This window comes from Podarcis muralis, chromosome 3 (assembly GCF_964188315.1).
Source record: "Podarcis muralis chromosome 3, rPodMur119.hap1.1, whole genome shotgun sequence".
Lineage (NCBI taxonomy): Eukaryota > Metazoa > Chordata > Lepidosauria > Squamata > Lacertidae > Podarcis > Podarcis muralis.
Window position 1 is genome coordinate 33,967,603 of NC_135657.1, and position 26,574 is coordinate 33,994,176.

At 44.6% G+C, this 26,574-nt stretch overlaps 1 protein-coding gene across 1 annotated transcript in view; it reads right to left on the minus strand.

Annotated features, from left to right (window-relative positions):
• Positions 1-26,574, minus strand: part of TOGARAM2 (TOG array regulator of axonemal microtubules 2) — a 77,422-nt gene that overhangs the window by 31,414 nt on the left and 19,434 nt on the right. The window contains exons 2-8 of the mRNA XM_028724458.2: positions 17,283-17,419; positions 15,208-15,342; positions 13,954-14,199; positions 12,219-12,439; positions 10,153-10,337; positions 9,069-9,118; positions 3,544-3,725 (exon numbers count right to left, since the gene is read on the minus strand). Coding sequence (XP_028580291.2) covers positions 3,544-3,725; positions 9,069-9,118; positions 10,153-10,337; positions 12,219-12,439; positions 13,954-14,199; positions 15,208-15,342; positions 17,283-17,310 — 1,047 coding nt within the window. The 5' untranslated portion in view covers positions 17,311-17,419. The remainder of the gene's footprint in view (positions 1-3,543; positions 3,726-9,068; positions 9,119-10,152; positions 10,338-12,218; positions 12,440-13,953; positions 14,200-15,207; positions 15,343-17,282; positions 17,420-26,574) is intronic.

Genomic DNA, 26,574 nt, shown 5'->3' on the forward strand with positions numbered 1-26,574 from the left:
TGATGTGCACAGCTTCAGGATACTTGTCTTGCTGGCTGCTGATAAGGCTCTGCAGGCATCCCAAAGCCAGGTTGGCATTGGCATCTGGTGGCACGTACACACCAGTTAACATAACAGCTGTGAACTCCCTAGGGAGATAGGCTGGTCTACATTTAACAGCCACATATTCCAAATCCGGTGAACAGTGACTGCCCACAGTCTTCGAATTATTGGACCAGCATTTGTTCACATATACACACAGCCCCCCTCCTTTGGTTTTTCCGAAGTCCATGCCTCGGTCATGACGATGTACCGCACAGCCTTCCAACTGAATAGCTGTGTCTGGTATGTACGGTTGAAGCCATGTCTCAATGACAAATAAAACGCAGCAATCTTTTACAAGGCTGTTCTTTGCTGCCTGCAGCCTCAATTCATCCATCTTGTTGGCAAGAGATCTCACATTAGCAAGAAATATGCTAGGGAGCGGTGGTTTAGATGGACTCCTCTGCAATCTTACCAGGACGCCAGCCCGACAACCCCGCCTTTGCCTCCTGTCTCTACGCCGCCTTCGCCTCCTCCCTGGAGGCATAGTAATCCATGGAGAGCCCGGTGGCCTGGCTACTCCCACAGGAACGTTATCTGGGCGAAAATAATCAGCTCTTACAGCTTGTTCACACTGTAACCCGACTTTCAGAAGTTCCTGCCTGCTGTAAATCTTTCTTGCCCGGCCAGACATACTCAGACCAAGTAAAAATAATAAAAACAAAACAAAACGCTAAGGGAGAGCACTAAGCCGCAGCGTCTATGCGCGCCGCCATCTTGTATATCTTGTATCCGGTTAGTTTTCTTGGTCGCTTTCTTGCAGTCGGTTCATGCTTCTTACCCGCCCATGAGTTCTGTTGCTTCAAAGCTAATTTTCGGTCCTCTTCACAATCAGGAAGGTGCAAATCCCGTGTAGACAAATGGCATCCCAAAGCCAGCGCCCTACAGCAGTTGAACTGCCAGTTGGACTTTAACTGCCAGTTGGACTTTACCTGGCTACTCCCACAGGAACGTTATCTGGGCGAAAATAATCAGCTCTTACAGCTTGTTCACACTGTAACCCGACCTTCAGAAGTTCCTGCCTGCTGTAAATCTTTCTTGCCCGGCCAGACATACTCAGACCAAGTAAAAATAATAAAAACAAAACAAAACGCTAAGGGAGAGCACTAAGCCGCAGCGTCTATGCGCGCCGCCATCTTGAAAACATGATTTAGCTACTTAAATTGAGTACATAGGAATGCTGTGGGTTTCACCTGGAAACATAGTCAAAATAAAAGCATGTCTGATGTGCTCAGTAGATGTCTTTGCTTGACAAGCTGTGTGGCCAGTAAAAAGATAATGCCCTCCTTATGAGCTCCTGGCTAGTCCACAGAAGATCACAGATCATAGAATCATAAAGTTGGAAGGGAGCCTGAGGATCATCTAGATTAGATCTCACATTGTTTTCTTTCTTTAAAAGTGGCTGCCCCTGCAGTGGCCAGGAGATTGAATCAGAAATGCAATGTTGGAGATGGGGCATTTAACTCCATTCCCCCAAATACTTCCACCCCCAACTTAAAGCTCCTTCCTGAAGCTGGTTTTAGCCACAGAGAGCTACATGGGGTACCTGTTAGGAGATAAAGACCCATATGAAGGGAGAGAAGCAGGGGTCTTGAAGTTGACCATCAACTGTGAGCACCTGAGCAGCAGGCATTGCAGGCACACAGGTCACCTGGGGCATTTAAAGCACATGACTTCATAGAATCATAGAGTTGGAAGGGACCGCAAGGGTCATCTAGTCCAACCCCCTGCAATGAAGGCATCTTAGCTAAAGCATCCATGATAGATGGCCATCCAACCTCTGCTTAAAAACCTCCAAGGAAGAAGAGTCCACAACCTCCCAAGGGAGACCATTCCACTGTCAAACAGCTCTTACTGCCAGAAAGTTTTTCCTGGTGTTTAGTTGGAATCTCCTTTCTTGTTATTTGAATCCATTGGTACAGGTCCTACCGTCCAGAGCAGGAGAAAACAAGTTTGCTCCATCTTCCATGTGACATCCCTTCAGATATTTGAAGGTGGCTATCATAGTTCCTCTCAGTCGCCTCTTATCCAGGCTAAACATACCCAACACTCTCAACCATTCTTTATAAGGCTTGGTTTCCAGACCCTTGACCATCTTGGCCACCCTCCTCTGCACACATTCTTATTGTCATTAATTGAACCCGGAACCTTCTGCATGCAAATCAAATGTTCTACTGCTGAGCTACAGTTCTTCCCCTTGTAGTTTGCCCCCCCAGCCCCAGCTGCATTTAGCAGGGAGGAAACAACATTGGGAACCTGATTGTAGATTTCCCACAAAGCAAGTTCCAGTTTAGGTGCATCTGAATGACTTATGATCATGCACACATGCACAGCTTCTGCATGCTCTGCCAATGCTTGTGGGGGTCCAAAATGGAACCCCCACGCAAAACGAGGATTGCTTGTAATTTGTTGGATGCAGCTGAAAGAGAAAGTACAAGTGGAGGCAGATATTAGGCAGAAGACTTGGGGTGGAGACTATTATATAAGATGAGAAGCAGGAAAATTTCAGAAAAAGGAGGACATGCGGCCTTATATTATTTATATAATTGATTTCACATATAGTTTCAGGCTGATATTTTTAAAAATGCTGAACCAACGCTTTTTCAGTCCAAGAAAGTGAAAAGTTTTAGCAAGCACTATTCTGAACAGATGATAAAAGAATATGGCTTGAGCTATGTAAAAAAAGGCAAGCAATTTATATTAGCAGGAATGTAGAAGGGCAGCATTACTTGAGACCAGATCCTCAGAAATCATTAATGAATTCCTTTATCCCTAAACTTCACTTTGAATGCCCCTTCTGAGGTTTATGTATCATTTTGTCACTGCAGGAAAACATGCAAGAAATTAAAGAAATTTCTGAGGCTCTTTCTGCAAAATCAGCTTAATGCAATAAAAACACACTTGATTTCTTCTAGCTGCATACAATTTGTACATCTTCCTTCAGCGTATTCTTTTGGTTTACTACATTTGTTTCCCACCCTTCCTCCAAAGAACTCAGGACAATGTGCACGGGGTTCTCACTTTTAATCCTATGAGGAATCCCATGAGATAATTTAGATGGAGTTTAGCGCTTCCAGGCAGGTGCTTAATATTGCAAATGGGTCATGGTGATATCACACATGGGTCACTGGCAATAGGAGTTTTAATTTATCAGGCTTGTGGAGCTCTGTTGCATGAGTCTGTGCGGCCCTAAAGGTGATTACAGATGAGGGATTCTCACTGGAAAACATCCCCAGGTACCTGACAATTCAAGGCATTGAAGGATGGGTCTGATCCCTACGACTCCAAACCAGCATGCTTAACTGCAGTGGCATCGTTTAAAAAGCAATAATCAAATGTCACTCACAGTCACCCTCGCTACTGCTTGCTAACTTACCATACCTTTCCCTTGGCTTAGTAAAATACACATCACCGCACCAACGTGCCCTCATTAGAACTAGAAAGGCGATAGAAGGCACATACCCTTCCATTGCTCTCCTTCCACTCGTCATCTTTCAAAAGGTAAGGACTTGAGAGCTGGCCCCCTTCCTTAGCCAGACCGGGAGAGGAGGCGGTTAATGGCAGTATGGATTCTAGTGGACACCCAGTAACCTTCAAGGATGCAGACAGGCCATTTCTGAAAGCGGGTTCCGGTGCACTGGTTTCTGATGAGCCAATAAAGCATAAGAAACACGTTAGCACGGGCAGCGAGCATGTATGAAATAACAAGTGTTACTGTGGAGAGCGTGAGCCAAGAAATTACACAATGTATTAATGTAAATCGAGAGGCTGTGCCAAGGAGATACTCCACTAGATTGAATCACTCCCTGTGTAGATGGACTCAGAGAGGGGTGTGTGGTGTGTGTGTGTGTGTGTGTGTGGGGAGAGAGAGAGAGAGAGAGAGAGAGAGAGAGAGAGAGAGAGAGAGACACCAAATGAAAGAGCTGTCCTCCTTGTTCCCATTTCCTGTCAGCTGTGGGTTATGCTATTATTACCTTTGTAAATAAATTGTAGTAGTCAAATGGGATCTGTAACAAAATATGTTGCAGTGTATCCTCACCTCTGGAAAAGCCTGTTCCTTTTTTGGGGCTCCAGCCAATCAACCACCCATGCCCTCCTACAGCAAGCCATTAGGAACTTAAGAACATAGGAAGCTGCTTTACACTAAGTCAGAACATTCATCTATCGAGCTCAGTGTTGTCTGTTCTGACTGGCAGCAGGTCCCCAGGATTTCACAGTCAGGGTTCTCTCCTAGTCTTTGCTGGAGATGTCAGGGATTGAACCTGGGAACCTTCTGCCACTGAGCTACGGCACTTCCCCTACCTTGGTTTTCCTGGTTTTCTTTTCCAACTAGCCCTCTGCATTCTGTGGCCACTGAGCATCCACCATCCCCTTTAGTTTGCAAGGGCTTACTATAAAATCTCAGGAGTCCCCAAGCAGTCCCATAGCCACCTGCTGTTTCTCAGTGGCCCTGGTTTGACTCCATTTCTACCAGCACTCACCACGTGAGTTTGCTACCAGAGGGATGGTGTTGTGCAAAGAGTTCTGCTCACCCCAACTCAAAAAAGACATGATGTTTATCTGGCAATCCAAACAAGGGGATGAAGCAGCTTCCCTGCGCAAAATGACTAAAGTTATTGTGCGTGTGTGAGTCACCTTGCAGGGGGTGGGAGAGAAGGATGTGGGTGCATGATAGAGGTTTATAAAATTATTAATGGTGTGTAGAGCGGGCAACAAGATGTGAGGAGCAGTTGTCACTCGCTCACTAGTATGCACTCACTCATAACATTAGTGAATAAAACTGACTGTCAGTATAAAAGATAGCACTTCGTGTAGCATAAATGTTAGGTCACCATGCAAGCACTCTTATAGCACTTTACAGCCCCCCCCCCCCCAAGTAATCATGGGAAATGTGGTTTGTTAAGGGTGCTGGGAATTATAGCTCAGGGAGGTGTCTTGTAACACCTTTTAGCACCCTTAACAAACCAGGAATCCTTGGGGCAGAGGAGCCGTGGCTGCTAAAATGGCATAAAAGCACTTTAAATACGTGGTGTGAATCAATCTCTACTACTGGTGATTGAGGACAGGGCTTTCCATGGCTATTGTAAACTCCATGTTCAGAAGCTGTTTACTTTGAACAACAGACACTAGGTACAGGCTGTTGCCTTCACACATTAATCATGAGCTCCCTGAGGCTGGCTGCTGTGAGAAGAAGGATGCCAGGGTAGAAGGACCCTTGAACTTATCCATCAGGCTTTTTCTTTCACTCTTTCTCTGATTTTGTGATTGAACTTGGTTCCATATGAGCTACTTCTGATTCCATCAACTGGAGTTAAAATGAGCCTTCATTTAGGAATAGTGACTCATCAGCTTAGGTAAATTGGTTATTTTCCTTTTTGAGGCAGAGAGCTCAAGCTCACACCTTTCAGCTGTTTGTTCCTGGGGATAATTATTTCTTTCAGCTATCTCTCTCTCTCTCTCCTGAGATAATCCCTTTGAGGAGACAGTACCTTGAAGATATCAGTCATACTCCTACTTACATTTCCTCAAGTATTTGCTCTTTCTTGATGCCCATCTCCACAGACTAACTACTGCAAGTAGCCTCTTCCTTTGTCCTGTCAAGAACACTTCAATTGTATTGTATGCAGAAGCCTTCACCAACCTGGTGCCCTCTAGATATTTTGGACTACAAGTCCAATCAGCCTCAGCCAGTGCTGGCTGCAGCTGATGGGTGCTGTAGTCCAAAACATCTGGAGGGCAAAAGCTGTCAAACTTTGATACCAGGCTAGTCCTTGCCTGGGCCAGCTATATTGAGTTATGGTGATTGCCCATAATATGTCTTGTATTAATACGTGTAGTCTTCCTTAACTTCCCTACGACTCCATATTCACTTAAACTATTTTCAGAGGCAGGGCTGCCCCAAGGCATTTTGACACCTGAGGCAAACCACAAAATGGTGTCCCCTCAACCAGGCAAGGAGGGATGATTGAAGGTCTACATCAAGAACAAGGGAGGGAGATAAAGATCTACATCAGGAACAAAGATGGGAGGAGACCATTGCACCTCCTATTTGCCAAGAAGCCACTTTTGAGGCAGCGGGCAGGGGGCTGCTGAGGAGACAGAAGATCCAGCCTCCAAGGAGTATGCCATAGCTGTCACTGCTACCAGGAAACAGCAGGTGATGCATTTCTTGGAGGTTGGATCTGCTGCCCCTGTAGACACTGCCATTTGAGGCGGTTGCCCCATCTTGACTCATGGGTGGGTTGGCCCTGTTCAGCGAGGTGGTCATGTTAGCCTTTTATTTAACATAGACACCGTGGCAGGTGCTGTGTACAATTTACAATTGATATGGATATTTAGTGCTTAGGTCAGATGGAGAAAGCTCTAATGGCCACACTGCCAAAATAAACATGTATGTGTTTTTTCTCTCATCCATGCAGCCCCTTCAAGTCTCTCTTTTCCAGGGAGTGTCCTGGATTTACAGAAGCTGTCCCCGTTTCTGATTTAATCCCACTTTTCTTTAGGACATCCCTATTTTTCATTGGAGAAATGTTGGAGGGTATGTCCATGTAGTTTATGCTTCTCACATATATACGGATAGGCACATGCATGTGTGTGTGCACACACACACACACACACACACACACACGCACACACACACACACACACACACACACACCTTAATAATTAATAAACCAGATCCCATTTCTCCAACCTAGCCAAGATATTACCTCTCTCCCAACCCAACCACATAATAGACATGAACAAGGATGAACAAATTAGAGTAGGCCATGGGAAAGGAAGTGAATCTCCTATACAGGAACATCTTTGGTTTAATGTGTTAAATGAATCTCTGCCTGTTTATGAAGATACACGCCACAGGAATCTCACTGCTTACATATATAGAAGTCCATGGGCAGCTGGCTGTGTGAGATTGCTGAGCAGAGTGTGCATTCTAAAAGTCTGATTTGGAGGAGTCAGTGGAAGTGGGAAAATGAACAAGGACCACAAGGAAAACACAAAGGCCCAGATGAAAAATAAAGAGAGTGGGGTGGCTGCTTTGGGCCCTGTAGCCTGAAGCATCCCACTTCTGACCTTATTTAATATATTATTCCATCTCCTACTTTTTCAGGTTTGTATTACATACATAACAATATGCATTGGAGAGCGTCAGGATTTTGTTCATGAAATGATGTTTTCTCTTGTGCTGTGAGAAGATCCAGGGAAAATGCCCCTTTCTCTTGGATAGGGAATTACGAGGTATTTTAACAGAATTCAGCTCTTTGAAGCGGTTGCCTCAATAAATCCCTTCCTGACACATCCCCTGAAGTGGGATAATTACCAAAGCTAGCAGCTCAGCCACCTTGATTTTAGCACCTTTGACTAGGCAATCACCCCAGAGAGCAAAATGTGAAAGCCTCCATCTTAACACACAACCCAGGACTTGCTCTCCAAATGAGCTCCTTGTGGCACAGGGAACTAAGAGAGGCCATGCTTTAAAAAGCAATGAAGTCACTCCAGAAACCAATCGGAATTTACACAACAATGCTGCTTAAAAATCAATAGCGTTTTCTCTTATTCTGTTCTTACCAGCCTACTGAGTGCTTTTACTACTAAAGCTGCCACACAGAAACAATCACCTTCCTTGCTCAGCAGATCAGCAATACATCTTCACATGGCTGCTTTCTCCAACGCCACAAAGCCCAGCAGGGTGGCAACAGAAAGTGGTTCTTTCTATTTTATTATTTATTTTATGCTTTTATCACGTTTACATCCTGCCGTGCCCCCTAGGAGCTTAAGGCAGCACACGTGGCTATATTATAGCCTCACAAAATCCCTTTGAGGTAGATTAGGCACAGAGAGAGGGGTGGGGGAGAGCAATTCCTATCGGAGCAGAGATTCGAACCCAAGTCTGTACTTTGACTGCAAGCTACACCATGCATGCTCTCAAGGCTGCCTCTTCCTCCCAAAAGCTAGACAGACTGAGAATTTTTGGGTGTGGGGAGAAGTTGCATTAGTAAAACTTTTCTCCAGTGTTTTTTATTTTGCAGCTGACATAGGAATGTGACATTGACATGTACATCACAGTGACTGCCCCCTATGCCCTCCCATGCCTCTTGTCTGCTTCTTACCATGACTCTGACTGGAGTATATCTGCAAGGAAGACTCTCTGTCTGGTGCTTTCATTCCAATAAGTACTCTTTATTCCCCCATTTTCTAATCCTGACCCCTCTGGTTCAAGATCTCTGCTCCACTCGCAGCCTGGCCTAGAAGCTTCTGTTTGCTTCCTGGTTCTGCCCTCCCTTCTGCTGCCACATTGCAGCTTTCCTTCTTGATTGATCATCCGGTTTTATTTGCTACCCCGACATTGGCCTGCCCCCAAATTCTGTCTCAGAGAAATTACTTTCTTCCTACACTGGGTAAACATCTGCCAGGGTTGGTTAAGTCTAGCAACTCCTGTGTCAACACGGCAAGATCAGGTTTGATGAACATGAACAGTCCCTGCCAGCCCTTGCGATCCTTTTTAATCACGAGGAGCTGCTGAGGTCCCGTCAATGAACTTTTCAATTCCATTTTTTCTCTGTGGGCACATGAATTCATATGCCTTACCTGCTGACAAGCGGCAAGACCACATCGCTCCTTCAGACTTCTGAATGCATTTGCTTTGCTTGAGCACCTTCTTGTCCAAAGGCTGCTCCAAGCTACTATGTATGTAAATGTCACATTGAGAGGGTAAGAGGACCCCGTCTGCTTCTCTGCCAAGATGTGTGCTCTCCAGACTGGTTTGCAGCTTTGTGCTGGGAAGCACAGGCATTTGCAAGCCTTCTTGTACGCATCTTGAAACATGGATGCACAAACCTTTCTCTAATAAAAGTAGCATCGTGAGCACCTCTAACACCACCACCTAGTGGATTGTTGTTGTTTTTAGGAAGATGCTTTCAGCATTCATGTCTCCCAAAAGTCACATCCACATTTTCTGATAGAACATATATGTGACCTGTACCTACCCAGAGTGTTGAGGGTGCTGTCCTCGGCATTGAAAGGTCCTGTCCCCGACCTTAAAACAATTGGGAGAAAAAGGAAAATATGAAAATAACAAAGTGGGAGGAGGGAACCCAGGTTTCTGCCAGAGATATAATATTACAGCACTTATATGGTGCTTTAGATTATTCAACATGCATACAGACACACTATCTTCAACAATCTGAAAAAGTAGGTCAGTATCGCCCCCATATTAGAAATTAATGGGGAGGAGGGAAGCTTGAAGACAGTGGCCATGCTCATATGTAAAATTGACCACAAACCATGCTTAGTCAGCTTGGCCAGTGCACAAAGCTGCATGGATCTCAGGCACTCTCCTGCTTTGTCTCTCCCCTTTTTAACATGACTCCGCAAGCCAGGACTCCTGGTTCTTTTCCCCAAACCAAGCATAGTCAAGAAGAAACCTTGGCTTCCGCTCCCTGTTTGTTTGGAATAGAGGCTCACGCCTAATGCTATGCCAGATGGTCCATGGCTCATTTCCCTGATTTAGGAAGGAAGGAGCAAAGTGGGAAGCGTGCAAGCTGTATGCACCAGCACAAAGCTCATGCACAGGCTAATTTCACTACTGTAGCTATGGCTTGTGGCCAGCATTCTGTGTAAATGAGGCCAGTGACGTGCTTAAGACTACCTAACAAATCCAGGGCAGAGTTGAGGTTTGAACCAGGTACTTCCTAACGCATAGCTCAGCCACTATGCTACACCAGAGGCACTATGGCTTTGAGTAGCTGCTGAGAGCTAGAGCAAGGGGTGGCTATTGCCTTCAGTCTGCTATGGGGCTTCCCAGACACACCTGATTGGCCATTATGGGAAACAGGATGCTGGGAGAGATGTACCAGTGATCTGACCCAGCAGGGGTCTTTTTATGTTCAGAGCTGCCTCAGAAAGCCACAGCCATGCAATGGAGAGCTGGAGCTCACATAAAAGGGGAAAGTTGTATCCTCTGAGCTTCAGGGAAGCAGGATACTGCAGGCGAGGCTTTGAAAGAGAGAGGAAACAAAGGCAGTGCAAGAGGTCTGATAAACAAAGAAAATGAAAGCAGGAGCCGTCTACCTTGTTTCAGAGGAATCTTCTGTAACAAGAGGAGCAGATTCCAGCAGGAACTGTGATGAGCCTGGAAGAAGTTCTTGAAAATTCTGAGAATTTTCTTCTTCATGTGCCTTTGCTGATTTGGGGATAGGTGGGATCAAAGCTGTACCTAAAGACCTCCTGAGATTCTCACCATGGCTATGTAAGATCTGCAGGAAAGCATGGTTTAAAAGACACGGGACAATGACATTATCACTCAGTATTTGCAGGTAGCCAAAAGACACCTCTGTGTTGAGGCTCGTGGAGTGCAAGAGTCAGCAACTTATTTGACCTATATATATATATCACTTAAAATTTGCTCCTACCTCCTGAGTAGGACTTCCAAGTAATCTACTTTGACCTGCTGGTAGCAGTGTGTCCTCAGACATGGCTGTTACTGCCTGAACAATGTCACTTTGATGCATGAACTAAAATGCGACATGGAAAGTCACTTCACTAAGGGTTGGTCAAAACAATCAGGAAAAAAACACGTGAGGCTGTAGCACTTCTAGGTGAATTCTGCTGTTCTACAAAAAGCCTCCATGCCCTTGGAAACCTGAAGTCCTCTAAGCAAAAAATAAAGTGGGACTAGGATTAGTTCTGGAAAGTGGTAAAGAATAATGTGGCACAGTGGAGACAAGGTGGTACAGGGGAAACTGAAGGCTCATCAACACTTTGGCTGGTCCCTTGCTTAGAAAGCACTTGCCTGAGAGGCTTTCCACTTGCCCCACTCCGTTCCCAGGGAAAACCCACTCTTTAGCTCTAAATCAGAGAAAACGTCAATCTGGAGAAAACCCAAATTGCCATTTGCTCCGACTGAGCACTAAAGAGTAGCTTTCCTCGGGGGTAAGCAGTGGAGGTGTGGCTAAGCCCTGAGACTAACCTCATTTTCCTTCACATATTTTTATAAACAACAGTTGCTGCATCAATCCCTAAGAATAAGAGAGGGACAGATCAGCCCTTTTTTAAAAAAAAGAAGACTCTCTAAACCAAATTCTACTGATGCAGAAAAATAAGCTCTTGAGCTGCACAGACCTTTTCAAGGGGCAAAAATGTGGGAAGTTCTGTGTGGCATGAAAGATAGACTATTTCAGCTGAAGTACCACATTTTCAAAAATCTCGGTGCTCTCTGCATCACCTGCAGTGTGATAGCGCCCTCTGCTTGTCCTCCTCCTGTCTTTGGCAGGAGAATTTCAACACTCTATTCCCTTTTCCTTTTCTGTTCTTATAATTTTACTGGAATAAATTTCGATCACACTCTCCAGGATGTATCTATTATTCCTGCCAGACAGCCTTGAGCTCCGGCCAATTTTGCAACTCCTTCGACCTTCCATCAAAATCTGCTTCTCAGAAGTCTATTAATTTTTTACATTAGTGCTCCTCCTGCCGGCCCTCATCAGCTTCTCAGCTCCTGGATGATAAGGTGTGATCACCGGATCCTTGGTCCTCTGCAAATGCCACTTAACAATTTGTCATATCTAACTGCAAGTTATTAACTCCAGAGGCGCTTCATATCTCACGGACTGTGCAGTATAACACAGAGGATCTTCCCATATCAGGAAGAGATTTCTAATGCCAGGTACCTCACTGAACTGATGTTTCCCTAATGTCACTGTGGAACTAGTGAGGGCTTGTTGGCCTCGACTGACAACAGATAGGCCTCTTGATTCCTTTGCCCAGCTGAGTAGACAGGATCACTGACTTGATTCAGTATAAGGTAGCTTCATAGGTTCAATTTCTTTCCTAGTACACATTTTATCCCTTTGCATGTAATTTTCTGCCCCTCTTCAAAGCAATACAATTTGAACAACAGGCAGCGCATTCATACCAATTTGATTATGCTTGTGCAACAGACTCTGCAATTCAGCTGCAAACTAAATCAAATGTGATTTGGTGCAATTGACCCAACATCATAACCTCGCCGTGCCAGCAAACATTAGCTCCTCAGTTTTTAATAACAGAAACAATAAAGCGAACCCAAATGCTTCTAGAAGCATAAATCTTCTCAGGCACAAACACCAATGCATTTCAGCATCTTCATTTGACTGTACCTCTTGAGTGTCTGCAATTGACTTCTGGTTGTCCGCTCTAACTTCCAGGCAGTTTCCCAACACTTTCTGCTGTCTTTCATGAGCTCCGTCAGCCTCTGGGGTAGTGGGGATGCTCTGAATAGGAGGCATGGGCTTGGAAGTGACCAGCAGTCTTTGAGAGGCAGATCTGGAAATGGTTGGTTTCAGGACAAGTCCTTGAGGACCCACAGAGTTCAATAAGCCTGGAAATGCAAAACACAATGGATGTGACATTTCCCCCCTGAACATATGTGCATACACTGAGTACATCACACAAAGGACAATGAGCTACTTGTACAGCAGCTTGGTGTTGTTGGGAACAGCCTGAAAAACTTGAAAATATCATTAGAAAAGCCAGGTACCGTTTCCATCTCTAGAAAATTGTATATCACTACATTCTCACCCTGCAATGATGTCCAGCAACTATGCAGTTGGACAAGATACCAGGTCAAATGCTGCTGTGATTGTAGGCTGCTGGAAGCAGATTCATGGCTCAAGTATATTCACTCTCTGGAATATGTGCCAAGTGGGCATTGTCTCTTGTTGGATAGAGAGAGGAAAGACACCAATAGGGGCAAACAAGAATCTGTTGTCATATCACTGAGAAGCAGTACTGAGAGTTGGGCTTGGAAATGGTTGCTGTTGGGTGATGTTGGGTGGAACAGTGGAAATGGCTCAAAGGCAATAGTTGTCCTCCATGTTACAGAGGCCTAACTAGCCTTCCCTAGAAGTCAGGCATTTAGTGTCACTGGCCCCATGCTATGGGACACTCTTCCAGAATACATTCTGCAACCCTGTGATTTTCAGGCTTCTCTAACTCTTTATGGGTTTTCCCCCCATCAGCCAGTCACTTTAATTATCATCCTATATTGTTCTTATAATGCTGTATATTTTATTGAACATCTTTCTGTATACAGTGGTATCTCGGGTTACATACACTTCAGGTTACATACGCTTCAGGTTACAGACTCTGCTAACCCAGAAACAGTACCTTGGGTTAAGAACTTTGCTTCAGGATGAGAACAGAAATCGTTCTCCGGCGGTGCAGCAGCAGCAGGAGGCCCCATTAGCTAAAGTGGTGCTTCAGCTTAAGAACAGTTTCAGGTTAAGAACAGACCTCCGGAACGAATTAAGTACTTAACCCAAGGTACCACTGTACCACCTTGTAATATTGTATAAAATGGCAGTATATGAATACGTCTATCAATAAATAAAAAAGTTGTTACTTACTCAATTTCTATCTTGCCCTTCCTCCCAAAGGAGCCCAAGTTTATCCACAACAATTTAATAAAAACAGGTTTTATTTTATTTTTTTACTTTAACTATTCTATTTTAAACAAACATACTGCAGTTTTCAGCACTAACACTTTGCAGACATGCGTTGCCAGGTTGGTTCCTAGTTTTTGTGTGTGTGTGTGTCAATGGCAGATTTTGCCCACCCTTCATTTGTTCAGCTTTCAACACTGTGGTTTAACGGAGTGTTGAGCTTTAGAACTAGGAATGGAACAGAACCCATAAGTCTCACTGGGCTATTTACTATGGCTCAGTTTCCATTCTCCATCGGTAAAATGAGACCAATGGCAAATCTGTCTCAAGGGATTGTTGCAAGGCTGAAAGCTGTAAGGACTTGAAACGCTTCGCACAAAGAGCTGTTATACATCACTGCAAATAAGACCAATGCTTCTTATCGGAATCAGTAGGCAAGCATCCATCATACCTTTGCTTGATGCATGGATCCCCTCAGACATTCTCCTCTTCTTGAGCTTGTCCTTGATTTGTGCAGTTTCCACAGCTGCACTGCTCACCTCCAGTTCACTGGGATCTTGCCTTGGCAGAGTGCTAGAAAGGTCAGCCATGGCTGCTCTGTCTGTATTCTTCTTCAGAAGGCCATTCCTAATATCCAGAGGTTCTCCTTTGCCTCCCCACAAACATGCCTGCTTCTTTAGAACTGAATGAAGAGAAGCTGCAGGGGAATTTAATGAGAGGCATTCAGTTACTCAACCAGTCCCACATATTGGGGAATCAGGTTTAGCCCTCCTGCTTATTTCTGCAGAGAACAAGAAGGTCACAGTGGCCAGCTGGTTTGGCTAGAAATTCCCTCACCAGTTAGTTGCCAAATGGAAGGCTAAACAGGACCACAGCCAATGGCTGGGCTTTTGTATACTATGCATCCTTCACCTTGAATGTGAAGCAGAGTAGGCCTGTCTCGCTCCCCACATTTGCAGCACATTGGGCAAATATAACCTTCCTCTACTATAAAAGTCAAACGGTCCCAATGCTTGGAGATCCTCAAAAATTTGGTCACTCTTGCTAAAGTGACCAAAGGCAGTGTGCCTATCCCTTGGACACTTACACAAGCATAAAAACCAGTGAACTCTATGGGACTTACTCCTATATTTATTTTATTTTATTTGTTCATTTCGCAACAGCTATATATACCACTTGTAAGATGAATAAAAATCTCGGCTAGATATTAGGCAATTTCAGCCTGCATCTCGTTTTCCCACTTGCAAACTGGGCTTTACTTTTACAGGAACAGGACCCATCCAGACTGGTGTAGGTCTGTGTTTGTATTCTGCAACACCCTACTGATGCAATAATGGTGCATCAGTAGTGGACAGGACAGTCCATACATTGTTCTGCTTTATTAGTTGTTCCCCAATGCTCCCCCAAGGCTACCAAGTTACTGCACTCTTCTGCAACCAAAACAAAACAAACACCCCCACAACCCTGAAAAAACTTTTGTGGTTCAAAAGTTACGGGATTTTAGCAAGACATTATGGGACATGCACGAATTGGAAATTAGTGTGTCCACCCTGAAACTCTTACAGGGGCAAACAGTACTGAAAGAAAGGTTGCATATAGCTGCCCCAATACCATCCTGAACACAAACTATCATGAATGCACACTGTTGAGGATGTGTGGAATGGCCCCCAGGTCACAAATCCCACCTAGTCTTCCCCATCCTAACCATCATCTGCCGTCATCCATCCGTTCCCACAGAGCTGCAAATTGGAATCGATGCTCCCGCCTCTCAGCGACCTGCATCCAGGCTTCGCTTTGGGAATGCTCCCGCAATATATCGCAACAGGAGCTCGGTGTTTGGCTTTAAAAACAAGAACAACACGAATGAAATGAAAAAGGAGGGCCAGAGCAATCACTTGTTAATCTTCCATGTCTAAAGGCCTATTCAAAGGATTAGTAAGTCTATGAAGCAGCAAATGCGTGGCTGTTTCCTAAGTTGCTTCCAGAGACACTCTTCCCTCTTGGAAGTGCTCCTGCTTTAAGAAGACTGTGTTTCATTCAAGTTCAGACTGCAGTGCAGAGGTCACCAACCTTTTTGGCCTCAAGGCCCATTTGCAAAATGGAGAAACTGTCGTTTGCACAGGGCACCACGCAAACACAGAGACATCAACCTATTAAGTTAACGGCAACAGAATGCTTATTTCAAGCCTAGTTTCAGCAGAGGTACAGAAGGGGACACAATGGAAGACTGTGTTAGCAGGAGGAATGGCCAGCACAAATGTCTCATGACCAGCAGGAATGGAGCATTTGCAGCCCATTGAAAAAGCAGAATATATCCATAAGGTCCCACCTTCATGCAGTACTATGGCAACATTTTGCAATATCCTCCCCCTGCAAGAAGGTGTACAACAAAAGAGTAGTGGATGTATATGTTTGTAACTGTGCCCCCCCCCAAATGTTTCTGTCTAGTGGCAGACCTATGTTTATGGGGCCCTGAAGCTTGAACTGACTCTCAGACTTTGGAATTGTTGAAATATATACAACAAAAAATTAATTAATTTGAGTTGTGTGACTCAAATTTGGTCTACTAGACCCAAATAATTTAAGCAATGCAGACTAAAGTCGCTTCTGGGGCCCCTCCAGGATTAGGGTCCCTGAAGCTTAAGCTTCATCAATTTCATAGTAGATTTCATGTTTCCTGCTTGGCAGGGGGTTGGACTCGATGGCCCTTGTGGTCTCTTCCAACTCTATGATTCTATGATCCATCCCCTGTTACTGTCTTATGTTCTTGTTGGACAATACACCCAAGTATAGAGTAGATAAACAAAAGAGGGCTCATCCACTCTTGCCCTTGCCCCACAACTTTCACCCAAGGAAACCCCATCTTTACTGCCGAATCAGAGCAAACATCAACATTTGCTCCAATTTATCGCTGAAGGGAAAGCAGCATGGCAAGGGCAGAACCACTTGGACCCACGCCTAGAAAGCACAGGACAAGCAAAAAAACCGCTGAGACTCATGCTTTCTAGACATGGGACAAGCGCAAGTCTGGATATGCCCAGAGTTTGCTAAAGAAACTGCTATTCCATACTCAGGGTTAGTTTCACATGGCTGATTTGGGCAGGGGTTTTGGATAAATACATTATTTGTTTTGTTTTGCTTGAACTGCATATTTTATATCCTTGTGAGTGGTTCAGCACACACTCAGACTCTAGGTCAACATGAGCTGGGAAGGAATTGAAAAAGTCCCATTGTGTGAGTGGCCTTCTGCTCCTCCAAATTTGCATGGAAGCTAATCATCTTGAGATTGTGTGTATCTCCTGGCAGGGTGTTTTTTGTTTTTTTGCATTTCCTTTACACTTGGTATTTGCTTTACACTGAAAAGAGTGCATGCTAAGTAAGTTACACAAAAACTATATCACCTACTTTAAACAGCTGGCAGCAGTAGCACAATATTTGGTGGAAAGTACAGTGTAACAGAAAGAGAGCTGATTGTAATGAACGCATGTCAGGACAGAAGCTGCAGCATTCTTATGTCCTTATTTGTGGCACCCTGTAAATGCTGCTTAACTCTAATCAGCCTCAGTCAGGGATGATGGGGATTGTAGTCCAACATCAGATTACCCATTCCTGGTGTATTGTAACCAGTAAAAGTATTTTATGGAGAGATTTTCATGGTATATTCTGGCACACTGATGAAGCCAGACACAAATCTTAAGCAAGAGCATTCTCCAGATACATGATATGTGACAACCTAGCAGAACGTTTCAAGTACGGAAAGATAGAAAGAAAGATCTTTACCTGCTGTGAACTCATCATGTGTTGCCATGTGTGTAAGGCAGGGCCCAGGATACTTCTACAACTAAGAGGCTACTTGTTGGCTTTCTTGTTACTGGCTCCACAGCTGCTGTTGTTTCTCTCCCAGAACATCCAAAGGTCTGCACAAAACAACAACAAAGACAAAACAACCCAGGTGATGCATTCTCTACATTCTTACACTTTATCAGCTAATGGAACTCCTGAACTCTCAGCTATAGGCTAAGGGCTGCTTCTTGTGTCTTGAGGCCCCGGGACCACCCTGCAGCCTAAAGTGTAAATAAGTAGACACCACACAGGATATTGGTTTGGGATCAAATAAGGCCACAACTTTATTGGTTACAGATGTGAGGTTTGGCCCTAGGCATTGTGGTAAGTAACAGTGCACATCACTTCTGCCCATCCACAGGGAGTGTTTCTAAGGGTGAAGCCGGTGGGGGGATTCCCTGTGACCTACATCAAATCGTGGCATCCCCCAAGTGGTTCCCTTTAGAGGAGTGGTATGGCCCTAGCCCCTGTCTAGGTGTCGGACAGGAGCCACTCCTTCCAGATCCTTTTAACAGGATACCCTTACCCATGGAGGGGCAGGCGGAAGCTACAATCTCCTCTCCAAACAAGACTAGGCTTACCCAATGCCTAACTGCCTCACAAAGTTGTGATGATTGCTATGAGGTAGGCGAGAACCCAAATGGTGGTGCCAATTAGCCAAGTGGGGGAAATCCTGGGCATGGCACCAAGGGCCACAATTGGTTGGTTGGCCCAGGGGAATACCTACTACCTCCCGCTGCCATTGGCTCGATTTGCGGTGGAAATACGATCTGGCCGGCAATAGGACAGTTTTCCAGGGAGGCCCAGGGCCCACCCACAAAGCCACCTGCCCACAAAGGAGGGTGAATGGACTCACATTAACAATTCCCTACACAGAGATAATCTCCATGTAAGAGGAAGAAAAGCAAACATAACACCACGAGTACTGGTGTTGCTACAAAGGCATGCCAAGATGTTAATAGTAATCCATGGCTTCCTATGAGGAGTGACCCCTGTCCAAGCCCCAATCTATAACTGGCAGCTGCTTGCACATTGGAGACTTGCAATACAATGGCAGGAATGCCTGATGTAAGCAGATGCATGGATCATTTCCTTATGAAGAGGCCAAAAAAATGTTCAGTTATTAGTTAAGGACTAAAGTACAAATATTGTAAAAGGCAACACAGGCACACAAATTAAAAAATCATTTAAAAAAATAAGTGGCTAAAATGGTGTCACTGGAAAAGGTCATACTAAAGGTGTCCCAAAGCTCCGAGATGTTGTGAGTAAGCCTTTCAACACACATCAGGGACTAGGAACCTGTAGAGCTCTAGGTGCTGCTGGGCCACTGTTATAGCTGAGTTGGTAGAACATGAGACTCTTAATCTCAGGCTTATGGAGCTCTACGTTGGGCAAAATATTCCTGCACTGCAGGGAGTTGGACCAGATGGCCCTTGTTGTCCCGTCCAACTCCACAATTCTTTGATTCTATGAACTCCCATCAGAATCACCCATCATGGCCAATGGTTGGGGAGGACAGAAGTTCTAGTACCACAACATCTGGAGACCTACATATTTCCCATCCCTGCACTAAATAGGTTAAAATAATCTCTCTTTAAGCAAGTCCTAAGAGTAGTAGAAACACAATTGTCACTCGAGAAGATGGTGCTACTGTTGCGCTCTTAGCAAAACAAAGCAAGGCAAGGCAAAAAAAACCCCACCACTCAGATCTTCCGTGATCTGAACAGAGAGATGGAAGAACTGTGAGGAAAGCACAGAACAAGCATCTGGTGATGACGACACCATGTAGCTCAAGAGAGCAAAGCCTGGCTATCCTACAGTAAACACCTAACCTAGGTCTGCAGATATTGCAGCTTATGGTAAAATTCACATTAATTTCACTGACAGGCAAGCACGATTATGATGATAAACACCTTTGACAATTCCACAGACAGGATCTGAGTGAGGGAAGAGTCATCCCCATAATAAACCAACAGTGGTGAGGACCCAGAGCGATTGATTTGTGAGGGGGAGAAATTGGATGCCTCATGCTTGGTTAAGCCATAAGACATGAGAGCGTGAGCCAAGGATGGAACAGCCAGAAGTATTTATTCATTCTTCCAATAAAAATGAAATATTGAGAATACCTCTGTATACGCCTCAACACAAAATAAATGTGCAAGGATAAAATACTAGCCAATTAACTGTAAATTTAGATGAGTTGACCATTTATTAATTTATTGATCCATTTATCACGCCTGCAGCCTGCCAACCATTTCTCAGGCATCTTCCCCGTGCAGCAATATATTTACATTTGTTTCTCCTCGGTATTGTGCTCTGCTACATGAATTCCTAAATTTAATCACATGGATGTGCAGGAAAGTTTCAAGAGCGGAGAGAATTTGGATTTTTCATGCTGAACAAAAATCCCATCTTAGCAAGGAGAGCATTCAGTGTAGGAAAACCATTTGGCAGCAAGTGTGTCAAACAAATATATATATATATATATATATATGCAGGTTTTGGTGTCCTCGGGTGTCTTCCCGTGTAAAAGTTGGGGTGTCTAGGCGACGTTTCGACGAGGTCTCACTCGTCATCTTCAGGCTGGTGCTTTCGGCTTCTTGTTACTGGAACAGAGCAGGATCTCAGTGTTTGAGTTCCTATAAATACTGTTGAGGAGGTGTGGTGTATAGCCTCCAATGTTCTGGGCAGAGAGGAAGTTCCCAGGCTAGTGTGCCTTTTCTTCTTTTGTTCCTTAATTGCTTGAGGGATATCTTGAGTGATTTCTTGAGTGATATCCTGAGTACCACTTAGGTGGGTCATTAGGTGTGGATTAGTTGCTAAAGCCTTTGTGTCTTGACCTCTTGAACTTTGTGAAGAGTTTTTCTGAGAAGATGGATGTACTGCACTTAGTTGTGCTCTGGCTTGGCTTCGTGTATAGGGGCGAGCTGTGGTTTTGTGGCCTGTGCCGGGATTGCAGAGGGGTGCAGCATCCGGAGGTGCCACCATGGTTTGGCTACTGGATGGTGTCTGTAATTTATCTGTGGAGAGGGTCTGGGTTTGGGTCTGGTGTGGTTGATTGGTGGTGGCGTTATGTGTGCCTCTGGATCTGGTGTCAGTTTTTGTGGGGAGGGCTAATTTCCAGATGTCTGGCAAGCGGGATGTGTCGTCACGCTTGTTCATGTTGTGAGGGTGTTTCTCTATCTCGATGGCTTCCATGATTATTTTCTTGTGGTGATGTTCCATGTTAGAGAGCAATTTGGAATCTGCAAAATTAATTTCGTGTCCTGTTTCTTTCATGTGTTGGAAAAGAGAGGAAGTTTTTTCTTCTTTTTTGACGGCATTCTTGTGTTCTGCGATACGTGCATTTATTCGTCTGTTTGTTTGTCCAATGTACGTGGCTGGGCAGACTTTGCAGGGTATTTCATAGACCCCTTGGTTTTCCAACTGGATTTTATCCTTGGGGTTTCTGAGGATATTGGCTATTTTTTGGTTGGCGCAAAAGGCTGTTTTGATATTGTGTTTATGGAGGATTTTGCTAATTTTATCTGTAGTGCCCTTGATATAAGGAAGGAGGGCCATGCCATTGTTTTCTTCTGTGTCTTGGTTTTTGGGGGGTGTTTCTTTTTGGATTACACCTTTGTAATTTGGCCACACGGGAAGGAAAAACTGGACAGCTTCCTCACACATCTCAACAGCCTACACCCCAAAATACAATTCACTATGGAAATAGAAGCCAACAACCAACTTCCCTTCCTTGACGTCCTAATCTACAAAAAACCTGATGGCTCCCTAGGACACACTATCTACCGGAAAAAAAACACACACCAACCGCTACTTACATGCACAATCACACCACCACCCTGCACAAATAAACTCCGTAGCCAAGACTCTCATCTCCAGAACCAAACGCCTGGCTGACAAAGACCACTTGACAACTGAGTTACAAAATCTCTCAAATGTGTTAATTGCCAATGGATACCAGCAAAACAGGGTTACGAAGCTAATCCAAAAAGAAACACCCCCCAAAAACCAAGACACAGAAGAAAACAATGGCATGGCCCTCCTTCCTTATATCAAGGGCACTACAGATAAAATTAGCAAAATCCTCCATAAACACAATATCAAAACAGCCTTTTGCGTCAACCAAAAAATAGCCAATATCCTCAGAAACCCCAAGGATAAAATCCAGTTGGAAAACCAAGGGGTCTATGAAATACCCTGCAAAGTCTGCCCAGCCACGTACATTGGACAAACAAACAGACGAATAAATGCACGTATCGCAGAACACAAGAATGCCGTCAAAAAAGAAGAAAAAACTTCCTCTCTTTTCCAACACATGAAAGAAACAGGACACGAAATTAATTTTGCAGATTCCAAATTGCTCTCTAACATGGAACATCACCACAAGAGAATAATCATGGAAGCCATCGAGATAGAGAAACACCCTCACAACATGAACAAGCGTGACGACACATCCCGCTTGCCAGACATCTGGAAATTAGCCCTCCCCACAAAAACTGACACCAGATCCAGAGGCACACATAACGCCACCACCAATCAACCACACCAGACCCAAACCCAGACCCTCTCCACAGATAAATTACAGACACCATCCAGTAGCCAAACCATGGTGGCACCTCCGGATGCTGCACCCCCCTGCAATCCCGGCACAGGCCACAAAACCACAGCTCGCCCCTATACACGAAGCCAAGCCAGAGCACAACTAAGTGCAGTACATCCATCTTCTCAGAAAAACTCTTCACAAAGTTCAAGAGGTCAAGACACAAAGGCTTTAGCAACTAATCCACACCTAATGACCCACCTAAGTGGTACTCAGGATATCACTCAAGAAATCACTCAAGATATCCCTCAAGCAATTAAGGAACAAAAGAAGAAAAGGCACACTAGCCTGGGAACTTCCTCTCTGCCCAGAACATTGGAGGCTATACACCACACCTCCTCAACAGTATTTATAGGAACTCAAACACTGAGATCCTGCTCTGTTCCAGTAACAAGAAGCCGAAAGCACCAGCCTGAAGATGACGAGTGAGACCTCGTCGAAACGTCGCCTAGACACCCCAACTTTTACACGGGAAGACACCCGAGGACACCAAAACCTGCATTCCTGTACCCGTGAAAATCTACGAAAGCATATATATATATATATATATGCTTTCGTAGATTTTCACGGGTATTATACCTATCTGGAAAAAACCACCAAATCCAAAATAAAAGCTTCTCCTATCAGTGAAGAAATCCAGCTAAGAATCATCCCCAGAGAAAAATCATCCAGATGCCCCAAACTCTACGGCCTCCCCAAAATACACAAAGAGGGAACACCACTCAGACCAATAGTCAGCTCCATAGGCTCACCTCTACAAAATCTCGCTAAATTTCTCGCCAAGCAACTTCAGCCCTATGCAGAATCCATCTCTTCACACGTTCCAAACTCCTTCCAGTTCATAGAAACAATAAAGAAGCAAAACCTACATCCCAATGACCTACTTGTGAGCTTCGATGTTGTATCTCTCTTCACACAAGTGCCCATTAATGAAGCCTTGACAGCCATTCAAAACAAATACAATCCCCCCGAATACATCTTGGACCTGACCAACCACTGCCTAACCAACACGTACTTCATCCACAATGGACAAAGATACAAACAGATAGAAGGAGCACCTATGGGATCACCCCTCTCACCGGTCATCGCAAACCTGTACATGGAACACTTTGAAACCAATGCTTTAGACAAGTCAGAACACAAACCCAAACTTTGGCTCAGATATGTTGACGACACCTTTGTAATTTGGCCACACGGGAAGGAAAAACTGGACAGCTTCCTGTCCACCCGTGAAAATCTACGAAAGCAAATATCTCACCTCTACGGGGAGGAAACCTTCCAGCTGACAAGAACCTACGAGAAACTAGAAATCCGAAGAGCCACCATCTTATGTGATCTCTTGTTCCTACGCAACTGCCGAGACAACAACTTAATTCCCACATGCTTCCAACTTAAATTCCACTCTAAAACCCCAGCCACCGAAAGGATCCTGAAACGAACTGAACTATCCCTAATCAGAAACGAACTACACAAGAAAAGATACCTACTAAACCAAACCAACAAAGATCTGCTCACTCTTCACCTCAAACTCTGTAACAAAATCCACCCTGCACTCTGGGACAAATGCAAACAACTAGCCGTCTGGAGAGCTGAAACGGAGACCTCACATAAGACAGACACACACACCAACAAACTCCACAAACTAGAGAAACGCCAGAAGCCCAGCCACCCTCCACAACAACCCATGAAACAAACAGTACATAACATATCAGACAGGATCCTCACCTCAACTGAAACCAAAGTACTCTCCAAAGGTTTCAACTTTGCAGTCGCCCCGAGACGCATCCCCACGGAAAACATCATATGCGGAGTCGAAGCTAGCCTAACCAAAATCAACCCAGATGAAGCCAATAAAATCAGACTTGAAGTCACCAACATCCTCTGCTCCAGCAAACCACCCAGAAGCAATTTACACAAAGAAGAACAGAAAGCACTCACCAACCTGAGGAAAGACAACAACATAATCATTCTCCCAGCAGACAAAGGTAATGCCACTGTTGTGATGAACACATCGGACTACCAAGCAAAACTATCAAATCTACTCCAAGACCCTACCTACCAACCTATAAAAACAGATCCCACCACCTATCTGGAAAAAACCACCAAATCCAAAATAAAAACCTCTCCTATCAGTGAAGAAATCCAGCTAAGAATCATCCCCAGAGAAAAATCATCCAGATGCCCCAAACTCTACGGCCTCCCCAAAATACACAAAGAGGGAACACCACTCAGACCAATAGTCAGCTCCATAGGCTCACCTCTACAAAATCTCGCTAAATTTCTCGCCAAGCAACTTCAGCCCTATGCAGAATCCATCTCTTCACACGTTCCAAACTCCTTCCAGTTCATAGAAACAATAAAGAAGCAAAACCTACATCCCAATGACCTACTTGTGAGCTTCGATGTTGTATCTCTCTTCACACAAGTGCCCATTAATGAAGCCTTGACAGCCATTCAAAACAAATACAATCCCCCCGAATACATCTTGGACCTGACCAACCACTGCCTAACCAACACGTACTTCATCCACAATGGACAAAGATACAAACAGATAGAAGGAGCACCTATGGGATCACCCCTCTCACCGGTCATCGCAAACCTGTACATGGAACACTTTGAAACCAATGCTTTAGACAAGTCAGAACACAAACCCAAACTTTGGCTCAGATATGTTGACGACACCTTTGTAATTTGGCCACACGGGAAGGAAAAACTGGACAGCTTCCTCACACATCTCAACAGCCTACACCCCAAAATACAATTCACTATGGAAATAGAAGCCAACAACCAACTTCCCTTCCTTGACGTCCTAATCTACAAAAAACCTGATGGCTCCCTAGGACACACTATCTACCGGAAAAAAACACACACCAACCGCTACTTACATGCACAATCACACCACCACCCTGCACAAATAAACTCCGTAGCCAAGACTCTCATCTCCAGAACCAAACGCCTGGCTGACAAAGACCACTTGACAACTGAGTTACAGAATCTCTCAAATGTGTTAATTGCCAATGGATACCAGCAAAACAGGGTTACGAAGCTAATCCAAAAAGAAACACCCCCCAAAAACCAAGACACAGAAGAAAACAATGGCATGGCCCTCCTTCCTTATATCAAGGGCACTACAGATAAAATTAGCAAAATCCTCCATAAACACAATATCAAAACAGCCTTTTGCGCCAACCAAAAGATAGCCAATATCCTCAGAAACCCCAAGGATAAAATCCAGTTGGAAAACCAAGGGGTCTATGAAATACCCTGCAAAGTCTGCCCAGCCACGTACATTGGACAAACAAACAGACGAATAAATGCACGTATCGCAGAACACAAGAATGCCGTCAAAAAAGAAGAAAAAACTTCCTCTCTTTTCCAACACATGAAAGAAACAGGACACGAAATTAATTTTGCAGATTCCAAATTGCTCTCTAACATGGAACATCACCACAAGAGAATAATCATGGAAGCCATCGAGATAGAGAAACACCCTCACAACATGAACAAGCGTGACGACACATCCCGCTTGCCAGACATCTGGAAATTAGCCCTCCCCACAAAAACTGACACCAGATCCAGAGGCACACAGAACGCCATCACCAATCAACCACACCAGACCCAAACCCAGACCCTCTCCACAGATAAATTACAGACACCATCCAGTAGCCAAACCATGATGGCACCTCCGGATGCTGCACCCCCCTGCAATCCCTACACAGATCTGGCTGACACAGGCCACAAAACCACAGCTCGCCCCTATACACGAAGCCAAGCCAGAGCACAACTACAGCCATCTTCTCAGAAAAACTCTTCACAAAGTTCAAGAGGTCAAGACACAAAGGCTTTAGCAACTAATCCACACCTAATGACCCACCTAAGTGGTACTCAGGATATCACTCAAGAAATCACTCAAGATATCCCTCAAGCAACTAAGGAACAAAAGAAGAAAAGGCACACTAGCCTGGGAACTTCCTCTCGGCCCAGAACATTGGAGGCTATACACCACACCCCTCAACAGTATTTATAGGAACTCAAACACTGAGATCCTGCTCTGTTCCAGTAACAAGAAGCCGAAAGCACCAGCCTGAAGATGACGAGTGAGACCTCGTCGAAACGTCGCCTAGACACCCCAACTTTTACACGGGAAGACACCCGAGGACACCAAAACCTGCATATATATATATATATATATATAAAAGCTCTTGCGCTCCCTTTGTATTCTTATGTGGGTTTCTATCATGCAAAATCATAGGAATTCCTTTCTCTCTCCAGTATGATAAAACTTGTGACTGAATGAGATAAAGGGCATCTTTATGAACTAGCTAAGAGTTGAAGCTGTGGATGGCGCCCCCCCCCCTTTCATTCGTAACAATCTCTTCTCCTCTCTTGACCTCTTCCTTGATGGATAATCAGCTCTAAAGTCACCGTAGGGGTTCTGGCTTTCATTGGCTTATCTGCCCTGATGCAGGAAAGAGGCACGCTAGCCTTGCATAAGGCTGCTAGGAAGAGGAGAACTCAGTCTTTCTTAGAATGATTTGTTTTTAAAATTTATATCCTGCCACTTCTTCCAGAAAGGCTGTGTTCAGCTCACAATGAAAACAGCTATAAAAATACTGTCACAGAAGC